Below are 18,179 nucleotides of genomic sequence, written 5' to 3' on the forward strand. Positions count from 1 at the left end.
TCAACTAAACAGTTGACACCTTAACCGATAGAACTTTATAATTTGAGCCAATTGGTGAAAATGTGTTACCCTAAGCTCCTTCGAGCTTAATACCATCCAAGTTAAATTTGTTCACTAAGCTCCCTTGAGCTTACAACAACCCAGGTAAAACTGCTCTGGGTGGGCGTCCAGTGCCCCCTATGGATTCAAAGAAAAGGATTTACCTGGTAAGTACCAAAATCCTATTTTCTTTATCATCCACTAGGGGTCACTGGAGTACTCTTGGGACGTACCAAAGCTTCCCTCGTGGGCGGGAGAGCTGTTTGATACTTGTAACAGTAGGCAGCCAAAGCTAAATGCTGATGGCGCCACCATTCATAACGTGTAAACGTGCACAAACGTGGTGCACTAAAGGCTATGTAGCCGCGTCGTAGACGCTCCACGACCCGCTGGGTGTGACATTCCCACAGAACCTGTGGGATGCTATTACTGACGTAGGCGATTGTAACTTAGCCTTAAGTAAGCCTGACTTGTAGTCATTATTATCCAACTGGATAAAATCTGCTGAGAAACTGGCTAACCCCAGTTTGCAGTATCATATAGAACAAACAACGTATTCATATCACGTACTACATATATAAACGCGTAACGCGTGTACCACATTCAGAATTTTAGAATGTGCTGTCCCCACAGGAACCACTATTGGTATATTGATGTGAAGAATACGAAAGCGGATTTTGTCGGAAGATCTGCTTTGTAATGAGAAAACTCAAATACGGTGGCTTGGAATACAAGGCACCCAAATATGAAAACAAAATCCTTGCCGAAGCACCCTTGGCGAAGCCAAGGCTAGAAGAAAAATGTTTTCCAAAGTGAGAACTTAATACCCATTTGTTGTACGGGTTCAAAAATATGAAACTTAATTCCCATTTGTTGAAAGGATTCCAAAATATGAAAACTAAGAAATCTGAACCCAACCTCAAATCGCCTGGCGCTGTAGGTGGGATAAATAGAGTCTGAACTTTGGTGACACCTTGTAGAAAGATGTTTACAGACGTAAATAGAGGCAAACGCTTTGAAAATAAGTTTACCACACAGATACCTGCACTCTTAGTGCAGATGAACGCAGTTTTCCATCCCATCCCGTTTAACAGAATACGGGTACTTGAAGTATGATGTTGGAAACTTCCGAGGTTTACAACCTATGTAAGCACACGAAATTTTTTAATTATGAGCTGCCTTAAGCGGCTTACTATTTCGTAACATGGTTGGTATAACCGATACTGTAATTCTCTATTTTTTAAGAGAGAGGTCTGAACTCTCACCCCGTCAACCGCAGCTGCGGTACATAGATAATAGGTACATAGGTAACTATGGGTAAAAGAACGTTCCGTGATGTAACAGGTTGGCCGTATTATGAGCGGGGCAAGATCGTGTGCAAGTATTACTTGAAAATTCGAGAAGCAAACTTCTCCGAAACCCATGAGATACCACCAGTATGACTGTGACGAACTGTCTTCTGATCCGTTTTGGCAACGAAGAGAGAAGCGGAAAATGGTGGAGCCAGATACACGATGCTGAATGACCCCATGAATGTGATGTACATATACTGAGCTTTTGTAATTGTGGCGAGATGCCATTATGTATACTTGGGGTAACCGCCTTCTGTGGACTCACATATGAAACACCTCTGGATTTAATGTCCAGTTTTCAAGATCCAAACCCTGACGGGTGAGATCTTTTGTCTAACAAATGTCCACTCACGGATTGATGTCTTGACATTTTCACATAATGGCGTTCTGAGCCATTGAAGATTTGAGTTACCTGCCGCATTGCCATGCGGCTTCTTGGTTTTCACTGGTTGTTGTGTATGCAACTGCCGTTGCTTTGTTTGACTGCTTAAGGGCAGCGTGAGCTAGGCATGAAAAAACAAAATTACATGAAACTCACGGTTGTTCCTGTCTACAGAAATCTTTAGTAAAAAGCGAAAGATTTATTCGTTCTGAAGAGAACCCAGAGTCTATCCCTGGACAGACTGAAAACGAATTATTTATTGCATTGTAAAATGCACAGAGTTCTAGGACATTTATCTATTGCATTGTAAAATGCACAGAGTTCTAGGACATTTATTGACAGCAATCTGTCGTGTTTTAGAACCTTTGCGTTGATTTTAACTACAAATCCTGACTCTCTGTGACTGTCGTCCAGAGTATACGCACCCTTGTCCCTCTGTGAGAAACGCGATTGAAAACACATCTTGATTCTTAATAAGTGAATACACCAATGTACCGCTAATGTGCGTGTACCTTTGTTCTTGCTGGTGTAGTAGGTAAAAGTCTTTGATTTACCGTATTTATAATCTTACCTAGGAATTGACATCGTTTAGACCGACTTAGATGTGATTGTTTTCGAACTTAATCTGCTACCGCAGTATACCTTAGTAGCGCAAGATAGAGGAACTTTGTTGATACATAGTTCTTATGTGAGATGAGCGATTATTCCAACATCACTTTGGTAAATACCGGCAGCGATAAGCAACGGTATAAATGAAATGGTTAATGGTTGTGGCGATTTGCAAACGCTAGAACCTGTGATGAAGAAACCGGACTGGGTAAATACGCATTGTGAAGATCAAATGCAATTATACAATTTTGTGGCTGCAATAAGCAAAAACTAACTGCAGAAAATCCATTTTCATTTTCTAACTGTAGTAAATGACTTGCTGATTGATATTGCAACGGAGCTGTTTGATTTTGCTCAAACAGACGGGAATAAGTCATTTTGACTCTGTTGGCGTACTATTGACTGGTTTATAACCCAGCAAAGACTAAATGACAACCTGCCAAACCGTTCGCCAGAAGCAGTTTTGTACTCTAAGCTGTAAATAGCTGAGACATATATGAGTTGAAGTCATGAAACCTCGCAAATGTAACCTGAAAAGACGCACTTCCACAAATGTAAAAGAGGTCATCAAACCACTGGCTTGCTGACTGTAACGTCCTGTCGTTACAAGACGTGACTGATGTTTATAAAAGAATAAAACGCTGTTACAAGTATATTGTATGCGCTAATGGCAGAATACCGTAAAGGGATAAAATGTCGTTACACATATATCCAATTTAGGAGCAAACAAGCTCTGGGCTTGTCGCGCTTAACTAGCGACAATTTGAAAATAACCGGCGTTAGCAAAAGCTTTACAGATATACTCTGCAGCTTCTTTTAACCGTGATCGGCATGGTTCCATAGATAGATTCTAGTGACCCAAATGTATCTGTGGTTTTTATAATGTTTGACAGAAACGCATATACCAATGGCGGATCGCGTCCTTTTGGAAACTATTATGTATGGTTGTCTAAAACCCCGCACTATCTGAGTGCTGGACTAATGTACCCTGCTCACTTGTAGTTATCGGTGTGAGATTTGACATAGAATCGTGCATTAAATTATAAGACTAGTGAAATAAACACTCTGGTACCCAAAGGAAAATTGTCACTTTGGAAAGATTGTCTTTTGTTAGCGCTGGCGGAGTTATTCTGAGACTCCGATTACCGCTGTTTTAATTTGAATTGCCAATGTTAACATTTTTAGTCTGCACTAGAGCCTTATTCGCTATGTAGACAGACATCATAATAGGCAACAGACAGACACTTGCACGATTATTATATGGCATATATATCTATATATATATGTTATTGCTGAACAGCATATTTATTAGGAAACCAAAGTCTTTATGTGAAAAGCAGTTCACATGGGCATGAAACCCGAACCAAATTCCTACTAACACCCCTGCGCCTTCTGGTGGCTTAAAGATGTAGGGCAGGAATGTTCCAGAATTATCTTGAACTAAAAAAAAAAAATTCCCACTAACACCCCTGCGCCTCCTTGTGGAGTAGAGGTGTATGGTCTGGAATTATAACTGGAAAACCAGCAATGATTAAAATGGCCGTCATGCCATGCTTTCCCAGAAAATCATAGTACAGGGTACCTGCTGCAGTTTTAATATAGGCTTAATAGCCTATTATACAGTTATTATGCTTAATAGCCTATTATACATAGGATACAGTAAAATATATGTATTCAAATAATATGAGCACTGCCTGCAGTGTATTTATGCAACTGTAACCAAAAATAACAGAAAACATGGTTAAACGTGTAATAGGTTATGCCACTGATAACCTATTGCCAGCCAAAGCCTCATATATATATTATATATATATACAAAGTGTTTACACCTATAATCACAGTTCATACTGATATTATTGCCAGCAAAAGCTTCATTATATTTATATATATAAAACGTGCTGTTAACGTGCTGCGCTGCTTGTGTATTTTGAACCCATGCAGCCTTTGCTGCTGCTATGGGTATTATTCCCCCCCCCCCCCCCTGCATCCCTTACCTGCAGCGTACGGAGATCGGGAGCAGGGAGAGCCTGAATCTAGCGCCGGGGAGCCGTCCGGCAGCTGCTTCCTACAGCAGTACACAGTCTCCCTGTGTCTGCGGTGTTTGGAAAAGTGGCCTGCGTCCTTTAGTGACGTGCGGCCACTGTCTCGGCGGCGTGTAGCGGTGCCGGGCCATGAAAGCAGTGAGAGCGGCCGGCGTCTGAGTGACGTGCGGCCGCTCTCTTAGTTGAGCGCCCGGAGAATGTCGGCGGCGTGTAACGGTGCCGCAGCAGAGCAGTGAGAGCGGCCGGCGTCTGAGTGACGTGCGGCCGCTCTACTTAGGTCAGCCCAGGAGAATGGCGGTAGCGTCTAGCGGTGCCGTGCCCTCAGAGCAGTGAGAGCGGCCGGCGTCTGAGTGACGTGCGGCCGCTCTCTTAGTACAGCGCACGGAGATTCTCGTACCGGGCCATCAGCGCAGTGAGAGCGGCCAACGTCTGAGTGACGTGCGGCCGCTCTGCGCATCGTTCAGCAAGACCTTCAGCGGCGTGTAGTTCACGTGCTCAGCGGCTATGTCATTTCTACAGCATAACACACACACAGCAGGGCGGCAGCGTGAGCTGACCGCCCTGACACTCATACCTTGTGCCGCCTTCTCTTCTCTCTGCAAGCTCCGTTTCAGCCTCATCTTGGCTGTGACGGAGCTTCTGTAAGTGTAAGCTCCTTCCAGCTCTTTGTCTTATCCTGGCTGTAACGGATCTTCTTTCTGTAAGCTCCGTTCAGTTTAAAGGAGACAATGGCTGCCTGTGGCTGTGAGGGTGCTCTTTGTGAGGACCGACACGCCATGCGCTTGTCTATAGCGCCTGTGGCTGTGAGGGTGCTCTTTGTGAGGACCGACACGCCATCCGCTGCCTTGCAGCGACACCATCCCGGACCCATGTTTTTCCATAAACTGAGACGGGCAGTGTAAAAATTAAAAATAAAAATAAAAATCTGAAAAGTGGCCATTGCCACAAGCCGATGTTCATCTGTGAGCACCGAAAAAACACTGGCAAAGTACACTGAGGTACTTGGGGATATGGAGGGGGGGGAGAGTCCTAAATTTGAATATTCAGTGCCTTTGTTCGGCTCCGCCCGTCCATATCCCAAGAGTACTCCAGTGACCCCTAGTGGATGATAAAGAAATAATGTTTTTAGAGGTTATGTTTATGGATTTCACAGTTCCAATTAATGCTGTGCTTGGCTACACGGGAGCAGCTATTACATTTAGAAACAAACGACGTGTGGGTTGTGTATTAAGTCCGTTGTTTTACTTTTTTTGGTTTCAAAAGCGCAAGCTCCACTCTATTTAACTTCCTCATGAACTCATTCTAATATATTGCCAGGATAAGCTCTATTCAATTGTTGCCCCCACTGGGCGCGCATGCGCCATATGCACACCCATTAATACCAGGTTTAGCAGCACAAAGCAACTAAACTGACTTAAGTACAGGTTAGGGCGCTCAAACCTTAGAGTCTACACACATTTCAGCTCGCACCTCAGGAGGCTGTGAGTCGAAATGTGTCTCCCCAGCTGCATACGCGCCTGAACAGAGCAACAATTGAATTGTTCTGTTGGGTGCCATCTAGTGAAGGCCGGGAGTCCAACAACTGAATTACCCCTTAAGTGTTTTTAAAGCTGGGAGACATCCAGGGGTAACAATATTAAGTTAGGAGGGGGAAAAACAAAAAAAACACTACAACATCTTTTAGGTCAGCATTTTCCAATTTGCTGTTATTTAAACTTTGATGCCTCTTCACCAATGTACAATGCTATCTGGACTGAGGGAACAGAACAGTATCCCCAACCTATGTGCAGTATGACAGACCCAGGACATCATTATTAATCAACATGTCCCGTCATAGTAACAAATTAATACTAACCTCCACTGTAATTTGGTAATAGTGGTAGACAATCACAGCTCAGACAACTCCTAATCTAGAACCCTGAAATGTGATTGGTTGAAAATCTGGGTTACTAAAAACTAGAGCTTTCTTTTATTAGTCATTGAAACAGGGCAAACCCTGATTGCAGGCGGACATAGAAAACACAGTGTGCTCCAACTCAAAACATGCAACAGTATCACAACACAGCAGAGCCCTCACTAGAAGATCCATACAATAATGTTCAGTGTGTATATACATGAAATTAAGGGCATAACACCACACTAAAACCAATCTGAATTTAAACAACTCCTTATACCTAGCTACAAAAATGCAGTGATTTAAACACCTATTTCACTATCAATCACCTACCAGGGGATGCAGGAGCAGTTTAAGAAGTGCTTTGCTTTCTTGGAGTAAAACTTAAAGAGTTAATCAACCCACTGAGACAGGGATGAGGTACATCCATCATTATGCCAGGCGGGGGTAACCAGATGTTAAATTAAAAATAAGAATTTACTTACCGATAATTCTATTTCTCATAGTCCGTAGTGGATGCTGGGAACTCCGTAAGGACCATGGGGAATAGCGGCTCCGCAGGAGACTGGGCACAAAAGTAAAGCTTTAGGACTACCTGGTGTGCACTGGCTCCTCCCCCCATGACCCTCCTCCAAGCCTCAGTTAGGATACTGTGCCCGGACGAGCGTACACAATAAGGAAGGATTTATGAATCCCGGGTAAGACTCATACCAGCCACACCGATCACACCGTACAACTTGTGATCTGAATCCAGTTAACAGCATGATAACAGAAGAGCCTCTGAAAAGATGGCTCACAACCACAATAACCCGATTTTTGTAACAATAACTATGTACAAGTATTGCAGACAATCCGCACTTGGGATGGGCGCCCAGCATCCACTACGGACTATGAGAAATAGAATTATCGGTAAGTAAATTCTTATTTTCTCTGACGTCCTAGTGGATGCTGGGAACTCCGTAAGGACCATGGGGATTATACCAAAGCTCCCAAACGGGCGGGAGAGTGCGGATGACTCTGCAGCACCGAATGAGAGAACTCCAGGTCCTCCTCAGCCAGGGTATCAAATTTCTAGAATTTAGCAAACGTGTTTGCCCCTGACCAAGTAGCTGCTCGGCAAAGTTGTAAAGCCGAGACCCCTCGGGCAGCCGCCCAAGATGAGCCCCTTTCCGTGTGGAATGGGCTTTTACAGATTTTGGCTGTGGCAGGCCTGCCACAGAATGTGCAAGCTGAATTGTGCTACAAATCCAACGAGCAATAGTCTGCTTAGAAGCAGGAGCACCCAGCTTGTTGGGTGCATACAGGATAAACAGCGAGTCAGATTTTCTGACTCCAGCCGTCCTGGAAACATATATTTTCAGGGCCCTGACTACGTCCAGCAACTTGGAGTCCTCCAAGTCCCTAGTAGCCGAAGGTACCACAATAGGCTGGTTCACGTGAAACGCTGAAAACACCTTAGGGAGAAATTGAGGGTGAGTCCTCAATTCCGCCCTGTCTGGAAGATCAGATAAGGGCCTTTACAGGATAAAGCCCCCAATTCTGACACGCGCCTGGCCGAGGCCAGGGCCAACAACATGACCACTTTCCATGTGAGATATTTTAACTCCACAGACTCAAGTGGTTCAAACCAATGTGACTTTAGGAACCCCAAAACTACATTGAGATCCCAAGGTGCCACTGGAGGCACAAAAGGAGGCTGTATATGCAGTACCCCTTTTACAAAACGTCTGAACTTCAGGAACTGAAGTTAGTTCTTTCTGGAAGAAAATTGACAGAGCCGAAATTTGAACCTTAATGGACCCCAATTTTAGGCACATAGACACTCCTGGTGTGAAAGAATGGTGTTACTGTAACAAATACAAAAGGTGGCGCAAGGGAAATGCTGCCTGGGAAAACGCCGACTCAAAACAGGATATCACCTTTATCCAACAACATATACAAAAAAAGGGGGGTGAGTCAGTTGTCTCCTTTGGCGCATGGGAAAAGGGAACAAGGGAGACCTATGGAAACGATACAGATTATTTCCCTCGGTAAATTGAAACTAAGCTTGAAGGGAATAGTTTGCGTACCCCCACTCACACTGTACGGGGGTGAGATGTATCCATAAAGGTATCTTTCTCAATCGTAAAACCGGGGTTTACATGTATCTAGGCCTTCTCTCGGGCAGGCGGTCAGAAATGTAGAGAAGAAGAAACGACGGGTCGTACCCCAACTCACATGACACGGAACTTGATGACTCCTATCAAGGTATCTTTTAAGTGTTCAATGTAGGTTTTTGATGTAACTTCTCAGCAAAACGACGGTCTCATAGGATTTGTAAAGATAAAACAAACACACAATGTGTAGTATTTCAAAATGACCCCACTATCATGTGAAATAACATGGAATGTGGGTGACCTACACCGTGGTTATGTGGTATACTGATATTATGTTTGCTGGGTGCACTGTGAATCTGCCCTTCACGATGGTGGAAGAATAAAGCCAAAACGTACCCCTCACTCACACAAGAGAAAATGGGGTGACTCCCATCAAGGTATCTTTAAACCACCAAACACATCTAATTGGCGTACCCCAACTCACGAGTGACGGTGTGGACCAATTCTCATCTGGGTTTCTTTATTGTCTTGATATCTTTCTTAATCGTTAGACAATTAGACTCAGGAAACTCTTCTTATTGTATATAATCCATAAAACAGTTTATTGTTTCCAAACAGAATTCCATCAAACTGATAGAATGTATGCAAAGTCCACAAAACCAAAAAAAATTTTTTTTAAAAAACTTCCCGCAAGTCATTCATTGGTTGATACCAGGATGGGTTTTCCAACCAAATTGAACAGAACAAATTCAAAAAATGAAATAAATTTTTTTTAAAAAGTTAAAAAGTCACAATACATCCAAAATGTACTCCAGTGTAGTCTATTAAAAGAAATTGATGGCTACTCACACAGTGGTATGTCGACGCGTTTCGGTCCTGGGACCTTCCTCAAGACAATAGACTACACTGGAGTACATTTTGGATGTATTGTGACTTTTTAACTTTTTTAAAAAAAATTATTTCATTTTTTGAATTTGTTCTGTTCAATTTGGTTGGAAAACCCATCCTGGTATCAACCAATGAATGACTTGCGGGAAGTTTTTTAAAAATTGTTTTTTTTGGTTTTGTGGACTTTGCATACATTCTATCAGTTTGATGGAATTCTGTTTGGAAACAATAAACTGTTTTATGGATTATATACAATAAGAAGAGTTTCCTGAGTCTAATTGTCTAACGATTAAGAAAGATATCAAGACAATAAAGAAACCCAGATGAGAATTGGTCCACACCGTCACTCGTGAGTTGGGGTACGCCAATTAGATGTGTTTGGTGGTTTAAAGATACCTTGATGGGAGTCACCCCATTTTCTCTTGTGTGAGTGAGGGGTACGTTTTGGCTTTATTCTTCCACCATCGTGAAGGGCAGATTCACAGTGCACCCAGCAAACATAATATCAGTATACCACATAACCACGGTGTAGGTCACCCACATTCCATGTTATTTCACATGATAGTGGGGTCATTTTGAAATACTACACATTGTGTGTTTGTTTTATCTTTACAAATCCTATGAGACCGTCGTTTTGCTGAGAAGTTACATCAAAAACCTACATTGAACACTTAAAAGATACCTTGATAGGAGTCATCAAGTTCCGTGTCATGTGAGTTGGGGTACGACCCGTCGTTTCTTCTTCTCTACATTTCTGACCGCCTGCCCGAGAGAAGGCCTAGATACATGTAAACCCCGGTTTTACGATTGAGAAAGATACCTTTATGGATACATCTCACCCCCGTACAGTGTGAGTGGGGGTACGCAAACTATTCCCTTCAAGCTTAGTTTCAATTTACCGAGGGAAATAATCTGTATCGTTTCCATAGGTCTCCCTTGTTCCCTTTTCCCATGCGCCAAAGGAGACAACTGACTCACCCCCCTTTTTTACATAGACACTCCTGTTTACAGGAAATGCAGGAATCGACCTAGTTGAAAATTCCTCCATCGGGGCCTTACTGGCCTCGCACCCCGCAACATATTTTCGCCAAATGCGGTGATAATGCTTTGCGGTTACATCCTTCCTGGCTTGATCAGGGTAGGGATGACTTCATCCGGAATGCCTTTTTCCTTCAGGATCCGGCGTTCAACCGCCCTGCCGTTAAACGCAGCCGCGGTAAGTCTCGGAATAGACAGGGTCCTTGCTGGAGCAGGTCCCTTCTTAGAGGTAGAGGCCACGGGTCCTCCGTGAGCATCTCTTGAAGTTCCGGGTACCAAGTCCCTCTTGGCCAATCCGGAGCCACGAGTATAGTTCTTACTCCCCTCCGTCTTATAATTCTCAGTACTTTTGGTATGAGAGGAAGAGGAGGGAACACATACACTGACTGGTACACCCACGGTGTTACCAGAGCGTCCACAGCTATTGCCTGAGGGTCCCTTGACCTGGCGCAATACCTGTCCAATTTTTTGTTTAGGCGGGACGCCATCATCATGTCCACCTTTGGTTTTTCCCAATGGTTTACAATCATGTGGAAGACTTCTGGGTGAAGTCCCCACTCTCCCGGGTGGAGGCCGTGCCTGCTGAGGAAGTCTGCTTCCCAGTTGTCCACTCCCGGAATGAATACTGCTGACAGTGCTATCCCATGATTTTCCGCCCAGCGAAGAATCCTTGCAGCTTCTGCCATTGACTGCTTCTTGTGCCACCCTGTCTGTTTACATGGGTGACTGCCGTGATGTTGTCCGACTGGATCAACACCGGCTGACCTTGAAGCAGAGGTCTTGCTAAGCTGAGAGCATTGTAAATGGCCCTTAGCTCCAGGATATTTATGTGAAATGATGTCTCCAGGCTTGACCATAAGCCCTGGAAATTTTTTCCCTGTGTGACTGCTCCCCAGCCTCGCAGGCTGGCATCCGTGGTCACCAGGACCCAGTCCTGAATGCCGACTCTGCGGCCCTCTAGAAGATGAGCACTCTGCAACCACCACAGGAGGGACACCCTTGTCCTTGGTGACCGGGTTATCCGCTGATGCATCTTAAGATGCGACCCGGACCATTTGTCCAGCAGGTCCCACCGGAAAGTTCTTGCGTGGAATCTGCCGAATGGCTTTGCTTCGTAGGAAGCTACCATTTTTCCCAGAACCCTTGTGCATTGATGCACTGAGACTTGGCTCGGTTTTAGGAGGTTCCTGACTAGCTCGGATAACTCCCTGGCTCTCTCCTCCGGGAGAAACACCTTTTTCTGAACTGTGTCCAGAATCATCCCTAGGAACAGAAGACGAGTCGTCGGAACCAGCTGCGATTTTGGAATATTGAGAATCCAATCGTGCTGTCGCAACACTACCTGAGATAGTGCTACACCAACCTCCAACTGTTCCCAGGATCTTACCCTTATCAGGAGATTGTCCAAGTAAGGGATAACTAAAACTCCCTTCCTTCGAAGGAGTATCATCATTTCGGCCATTACCTTGGTAAAGACCCGGGGTGCCGTGGACCATCCAAACGGCAGCGTCTGAAACGGATAGTGACAGTTCTGTACCACAAACCTGAGGTACCCTTGGTGAGAAGGGTAAATTTGGACATGAAGGTAAGCATCCTTGATGTCCAGAGACACCAGTAGTCCCCTTCTCTTGAATTTGAACCTCTGTATGTAAGTGTTCAAAGATTTTAGATTTAAAATCGGTCTCACCGAGCCGTCCGGCTTCGGTACCACAACAGTGTGGAGTAATACCCCTTTCCCTGTTGCAGGAGGGGTACCTTAATTATCACCTGCTGGGAATACAGCTTGTGAATGGCTTCCAACACTGCCTCCCTGTCTGCTTGTAAAGCCCCAGCGTCATGCTGAGGGCTTGGCAGAGGCGGGAGAGGGCTTCTGTTCCTGGGAACTGGCTGATTTCTGCAGCCGTTTCCCTCTCCCTCTGTCACGGGGCAGAAATGAGGAACCTTTTGCCCACGTGCCCTTACGGGAACGAAAGGACTGCGCCTGATAATACGGCGTCTTCTTATGTTGAGAGGCGACCTGGGGTAAAAACGTGGATTTCCCAGCTGTTGCCGTGGCCACCAGGTCTGAAAGACCGACCCCAAATAACTCCTCCCCTTTATAAGGCAATACTTCCATATGCCATTTGGAATCCACATCACCTGACCACTGTCGTGTCCATAACCCTCATCTGGCAGAAATGGACAGCGCACTTACTCTTGATGCCAGTCGGCAAATATCCCGCTGTGCATCACCCATATATAGAAATGCATCTTTTAAATGCTCTACAGGCAATAATATACTGTCCCTATCTAGGGTATCAATATTTTCAGTCAGGGAATCCGACCACGCCAACCCAGCACTGCACATCCAGGCTGAGGCGATTGCTGGTCGCAGTATAACACCAGTATGTGTGTAAATACATTTTAGGATACCCTCCTGCTTTCTATCAGCAGGATCCTTAAGGGCGGCCATCTCAGGAGAGGGTAGAGCCCTTGTTTTGACAAGCGTGTGAGCGCTTTATCCCCCCTAGGGGGTGTTTCCCAACGCACCCTAACCTCTGGCGGGAAAGGATATATGCCAATAACTTTTTAGAAATTATCAGTTTTTTTATCGGGGGAAACCCACGCTTCATCACACACCTCATTTAATTTCTCAGATTCAGGAAAACTACAGGTAGTTTTTCCTCACTGAACATAATACCCCTATTGGTGGTACTCGTATTATCAGAAATGTGTAAAACATTTTCCATTGCCTCAATCATGTAACGTGTGGCCCTACTGGAAGTCATATTTGTCTCTTCACCGTCGACACTGGAGTCAGTATCCGTGTCGGCGTCTGTATTTGCCATGAGGTAACGGGCGCTTTAGAGCCCCTGACGGCCTATGAGACGTCTGGACAGGCACAAGCTGAGTAGCCGGCTGTCTCATGTCAATCACTGTCTTTTGTAAAGAGCTGACACTGTCATGTAATTCCTTCCAGCAGTTCATCCACTCAGGTGTCGACCCCCTAGGGGGTGACATCCCTATTACAGGCAATTTGCTCCGCCTCCACATCATTTTCCTCCTCATACATGTCGACACAAACGTACCGACACACAGCACACACACAGGGAATGCTCTGGAGACGGTAACGCCACTTGTTTTTATAAGCGTGTGAGCGCCTTATCCACTCTAAGGTGTGTTTCCCAACTCGTCCTCACTTCTGGCGGGAAAGGGTATACCTCCAATAATTTTCTATCGGAGGAAACCCACGTATCATCACACACTTTAATTTATCTGATTCAGGAAAAACTACAAGTAGATTATTCCCACCCTACATAATACCCTTATTTGTGGTACTTGTAGTATCAGAAATATGTAACACCTCCTTCATTGCCCTTAACATGTAACGTGTGGCCCTAAAGGAAAATACGTTTGTTTCTTCACCGTCGACACTGAAGTCAGTGTCCGTGTCTGTGTCTGTGTCGACCAACTGAGGTAAATAGGTGTTTTTACAAGCCCCTGACGGTGTCTGAGACGCCTGGACAGGTACTAATTTGTTTGCCGGCCGTCTCATGTCGTCAACCGACCTTGCATCGTGTTGACATTATCACGTAATTCCTAAATAAGCCATCCATTCCGGTGTCGACTCCCTAGAGAGTGACATCACCAATACAGGCAATTTGCTCCGCCTCCTCACCAACATCGTCCTCCTACATGTCGACACACACGTACCGACACACAGCACACACACAGGGAATGCTCTGATAGAGGACAGGACCCCACTAGCCCTTTGGGGAGACAGAGGGAGAGTTTGCCAGCACACACCAGAGCGCTATATATATATATATACAGGGATAACCTTATATAAGTGTTTTTCCCCTTATAGCTGCTGTATTGTTTATACTGCGCCTAATTAGTGCCCCCCTCTCTTTTTTAACCCTTTCTGTAGTGTAGTGACTGCAGGGGAGAGCCAGGGAGCTTCCCTCCAACGGAGCTGTGAGGGAAAATGGCGCCAGTGTGCTGAGGAGATAGGCTCCGCCCCTTTCTCGGCGGCCTTTTCTCCCATTTTGCAGTGTAATCTGGCAGGGGTTAAAATTCATCCATATAGCCCTGGGGGCTATATGTGATGTATTTTCGCCAGCCAAGGTATTTTTATTGCTGCTCAGGGCGCCCCCCCCTAGCGCCCTGCACCCTCAGTGACCGAAGTGTGAAGTGTGCTGAGGAGCAATGGCGCACAGCTGCAGTGCTGTGCGCTACCTTGGTGAAGACAGGATGTCTTCTGCCGCCGATTTTCCGGACCTCTTCTTGCTTCTGGCTCTGTAAGGGAGCCGGCGGCGCGGCTCTGGGACCGGACTCCATGGCTGGGCCTGTGTTCGATCCCTCTGGAGCTAATGGTGTCCAGTAGCCTAAGAAGCCCAATCCACTCTGCACGCAGGTGAGTTCGCTTCTTCTCCCTTTAGTCCCTCGATGCAGTGAGCCTGTTGCCAGCAGGTCTCACTGAAAATAAAAAACCTAAAACTAAACTTTTCACTAAGCAGCTCAGGAGAGCCCCTAGTGTGCACCCTTCTCGTTCGGGCACAAAAATCTAACTGAGGCTTGGAGGAGGGTCATGGGGGGAGGAGCCAGTGCACACCAGGTAGTCCTAAAGCTTTACTTTTGTGCCCAGTCTCCTGCAGAGCCGCTATTCCCCATGGTCCTTACGGAGTTCCCAGCATCCACTAGGACGTCAGAGAAATGCTATTACTGTATATCAATCATCTTTAATACCCTTCAATGCAATTGCGAAGTCATTTTTGCCACTTACAACAAGTCATACATTATACATTGGGGCAGATGTATTAACCTGGAGAAGGCATAATAGTGTTCACTCTAGGAGTGAAAAGGGTCAGGGCGCCGGACTCAGTCGGTGCTGGGCTTCCCCCAGCCCTCTCCAAATGCGTGAATGGATGCCGCGCGCATGCGCACGGCATCTATACACGCCGGGAGGGCAGGAAGCGTGCGGCTGTTCTAGCAGGGCGCCGCAAAAGGGGCAGGGCGGGTTTTGCCTGCTAAAAAACGGGCAGGGCGTGGTGCCCTGCTAAAACAGCCTAGAGTGATAAAGTGATAAAGCAGTGATAAGTGCAAGGTGATAAACGCACCAGCCAGTCAGCTCCTGTCAATTTGCATATTGGAGCTGATTGGCTGGTGCCTTTATCACCTTGCACTTATCACTGCTTTATCACTTCCTTATGCCATCTCCAGGTTAATACATCTGCCCCATTGTTAGGACAAAGATGCTCCACCTACCCTATAGCGGAAACCCTGAGACTGGAGAGCTCTGAAACATCAGAAGGATGGCCATATTACGCTTAATAAATGTGTACATCTCTAAAGCTGGGTCCACCCCTATACAATAGTTGTCCCGAACAGCCAATATAGCTGATCAGCCCAACTATTGTATAAATGTGTTGCAGAAGCGTTAACTGAGAAACTACATAAAACGCTCCCGCAACAGTCAGACTGGGAGGTCAAATCTTATGTGCAGTTTAATATTTTAGATGCTGACCTCCCGTTCCCATAGAAGACCATGCACAAAAGACTGAGCGATTTCTAGCTCAGCAAGTACGGGGTCACAGGGGGTCAAGCTGCCTAAATACTACTATGCTGATTTGGAGCATTTAACCCAGTCAGCCTTGTGTGCCCAGCTTTACGCTACTGTAGGTACACTCTTGTACAATCATGCAGTACTTTCAGTGATTTTACGCTCACGATCACTGTATGAATGTGACACAGAGGCTGGAGATGCATACAATACTAGCACCACTAAAACATTACTAACCTAGTTAATAAGTGAAGAAGCCACCAACCATTAAAATTCCAGAATAAAGTCCATCAAAGTGTAGATGACAAATTAAAGACTGATTTATACATGGCAGGGAAGCCGGTCAAGATCCCGGGTTTAGTACTGATCCCCATGGCAGAAGGGGAATACATACATTGCATTTTAGTGATAGCTATGCATGCATTCTCCATCTTAGCATGCAACCTACAGGCCCTAGCTCCCACATGAACACAAGGAACTTACTATCTTCATCAAAGAAACTACTTCTTAGGGAATACCTATAGCCACCACAGTCCATAGTCCTGCAATGAGGTCTACTAGCGCAGTGTGGACTGTACCTAAGGGGATTGTGGCCATGTATGCAGGGTGATAATGTGCCTTTAATTAGCCCACCATACTATCATTTATACCCTTATTATACCCTTTATGAGTGATAAATTGCACCAGCCAATACGCTCCTATCATTTTTCAAACACAGGCCCAGATGTATCAAGCCTTGAAGAGTGATAAATAGCACAGTGATGAAGTACCAGCCAATCAGCTCCTGTAATTTTTCAAACACATACCCTTATTTATCAATGAGTGATACATTTTACTTTGAGTGATAAATTACACCAGCCAATCCGCTCCTGTCATTTTTCAAACACAGCCTGTGACATGGAAGTTAGGAGCGGATTGGCTGGTGCAATTTATCACTCACAGTAAAATGCATCACTCATTGGGGTCGATTCTATTCGGCAACTAATGAATAGCGCCGGGAATTAGCTCCCGACGCTATTCAATTCAGCAACTAGTTACGTCGGCGATGGCCCGTTCTCGCCGACAAAACAGGTTGAATTGTCGGGAGAACGGGCATTCTCCGACTTAACTCCCCGGCGCGAGGCTGACTCCCGACAGAATCAGCCTCGCGCCGGCCGCACTTTTGTCGGGTTTCTCTTCTCATCCCCCGGGGATGAGAGAAGAATTCCCGACAATTGCAGGTAATTAGTTGCTGAATTGAATAGCGTCGGGAGCTAATTCCCAGCGCTATTCATTAGTTGCCGAATAGAATCGACCCCATTGATAAATAAGGGCAACAGTCTGCAACATGGCAGTTAGGAGCTGATTGGTTGGTACTTTATCACCGTGCTATTTATCACTCTCCAAGGCTTGATAAATGGGGGCCACAGTCTGTAACACGGCAGTTACGAGCTGATTGGCTGGTGTAGTTTATTACAGTGATATTGGCTGGTGTAATTTATTACAGTGATATTTATCACTCATTGATAAGTAAGGGCATTAGTCCTCAGCCAGCAATGCCAAGGGGCAAATAATAGGGATAAAATAAATGTAATTCCTACGTTAATGCAGTCATTATGAGAAATAAATGCTGGCAGCTCTATGGCTGACTGGTCACACAGCCATTATTATCCGTGTCCACCCTGCCCATTGTTGGGGACTACACGAAGACTTGGCGGTACACCTCACTAACACTGTCCCAGGCAGAACACTACACTGGTCTTGCCGAGGAAAAAGCAGCGCAATAAGCTGTAAGAATAGGGCCATTCCCTATTATGCTACCAGCAGCTCATTAGCTATACATGCAGCGGGGTCAGAGGCTGCAGAAGGGCAGATGATGCTCGCAGGGCCACCTGGCTCTCCTGCCTGCTACTCATGAGGTACCGCGCCAGGCCCGAGGCACACGGCCACTTACCTGGCTCTCACCTCCCGGCACCGCCATCTTGCTCTTTGCTCTGTCACTGAATTAACCGGATCTCGTGAGAAGCCGCCGGGACCACGGCTACAGCAACTACCGCCATCTCCGCCAATGGGATCTCAGTACGTCTCTCGAAAGAGACGTCAGAGGAACTGCGGGCTTAGGTCACCTTGCATGCACTTTCCGGGTCTCGAAGCCATCGGCGCCATGTTTACCAAGGGCAAACTGAATGTAGTGCTACACATATGCCATGATTGTAAAGGGAACACCCATACATAATCATATACTGTACGCGCACGCTGCCCTGTACAGTGCACTGCACACCCAATAAGCTGCCATGTACCTGTGGTACGACACACGC

General features: G+C 45.7%; 1 protein-coding gene and 1 non-coding gene across 3 annotated transcripts in view; both read right to left on the reverse strand.

Annotated features, from left to right (window-relative positions):
• The window catches only part of CLPTM1 (CLPTM1 regulator of GABA type A receptor forward trafficking), a 115,729-nt gene extending 97,756 nt beyond the window's left edge, over positions 1 to 17,973 (reverse strand). Inside the window, exon 1 of one of the 2 annotated variants that reach the window (XM_063937600.1) lies at positions 17,816 to 17,973. In XM_063937600.1, coding sequence (XP_063793670.1) covers positions 17,816 to 17,842 — 27 coding nt within the window. In that variant the 5' untranslated portion in view covers positions 17,843 to 17,973. The remainder of the gene's footprint in view (positions 1 to 17,815) is intronic. The other variant, XM_063937599.1, reaches the window with a different exon arrangement.
• Positions 1,886 to 2,001, reverse strand: LOC134953790 (U5 spliceosomal RNA). The gene has a single exon (XR_010185783.1). It is a non-coding gene; the product is annotated as a U5 spliceosomal RNA (small nuclear RNA).
• Positions 17,974 to 18,179: the final 206 nt, after the last annotated feature.

Source organism: Pseudophryne corroboree, chromosome 8 (genome assembly GCF_028390025.1).
Source record: "Pseudophryne corroboree isolate aPseCor3 chromosome 8, aPseCor3.hap2, whole genome shotgun sequence".
Lineage (NCBI taxonomy): Eukaryota > Metazoa > Chordata > Amphibia > Anura > Myobatrachidae > Pseudophryne > Pseudophryne corroboree.